Source organism: Cynoglossus semilaevis, chromosome 10 (genome assembly GCF_000523025.1).
Source record: "Cynoglossus semilaevis isolate Cse_v1.0 chromosome 10, Cse_v1.0, whole genome shotgun sequence".
Classification (NCBI taxonomy): domain Eukaryota; kingdom Metazoa; phylum Chordata; class Actinopteri; order Pleuronectiformes; family Cynoglossidae; genus Cynoglossus; species Cynoglossus semilaevis.
This window is the reverse complement of record NC_024316.1, coordinates 19,454,987-19,455,863: the sequence shown is the minus strand read 5'-3', so window position 1 is coordinate 19,455,863 and position 877 is coordinate 19,454,987. Positions and strand designations below refer to the sequence as shown.

The 877-nt window shown below is 51.9% G+C and overlaps 1 protein-coding gene across 1 annotated transcript in view; it reads left to right on the top strand.

Annotated features, from left to right (window-relative positions):
• LOC103385466 (dystroglycan-like) overlaps positions 1-871 on the top strand; it is a 6,457-nt gene extending 5,586 nt beyond the window's left edge. The window contains exon 4 of the mRNA XM_008319367.3: positions 1-871. This exon is cut by the window's left edge and continues 3 nt beyond it. Within this exon, the coding sequence (XP_008317589.1) occupies positions 1-415 (415 nt within the window). The 3' untranslated portion in view covers positions 416-871.
• The last annotated feature ends 6 nt before the right edge of the window (positions 872-877 follow it).

Here is an 877-nt window from a genome sequence, read left to right as displayed (position 1 = left end):
GGTGGTGGCGGCTCTCCTGCTGATAGCAGGGGTCTTCGCCATGGTCTGCTACCGCAAGAAACGCAAGGGTAAGATGACCATCGAGGAGCAGGCCACGTTCATCAAGAAGGGCGTCCCCATTATCTTTGCTGATGAGATGGACGACTCCAAGTCGCCGCCGTCGTCCAGCATTCCTCTTATCCTCCAAGAAGAAAAGCCCCCACTGCCCCCTCCAGAGTACCCCAACATGGCCGGCCCCCACCGTAACCCGCTGAACCAGGACCTGCTGGATGACTATTCCGTTTACCAAGATGACGACCCCAACGCTCCCCCTTACCAGCCCCCACCTCCGTTCACCGTCCCTATGGAAGGAAAGGGTTCCCGGCCCAAGAACATGACGGCGTACAGGTCTCCGCCCCCCTACGTGCCCCCCTAACGCCCACTGGAGCGTTCAGTTTGAATGTGTGGATGCTGGTTTGAAAACTGAGATCATCACTGCAGTGGTTTTAATGTTGACCTTGTAGAAGAGCAGGCGACCATGTTCATATATTTGACCGTTATGGATACAAACTCTAGCACCCCCACTGGGCCACTGGTGGGAACGTTCTTTTCTTTGGTTTGTCCTAAAGACCTGCTTTGACTTTTTCTCACTTCTGTTCTTTCTTTGCCAACGAAGAGTCCTTTCATCTTCACTGACAAACTATTTCTATTGTATAGAAAAACAACCAGGAGGCTGGAGAGACTGATGTCATCACCACCACAGACTGGAGGCTCCGCCCACCATCTGTCATCCTGATGAGTTCTGACCTGGGCTAGGTTTACTAAGATTTTACGCCCTTTATTTCTCGAGGGAACGACATAAAAAAACCTGAAGCATGAAAGAGTCCAGGACGTTTGT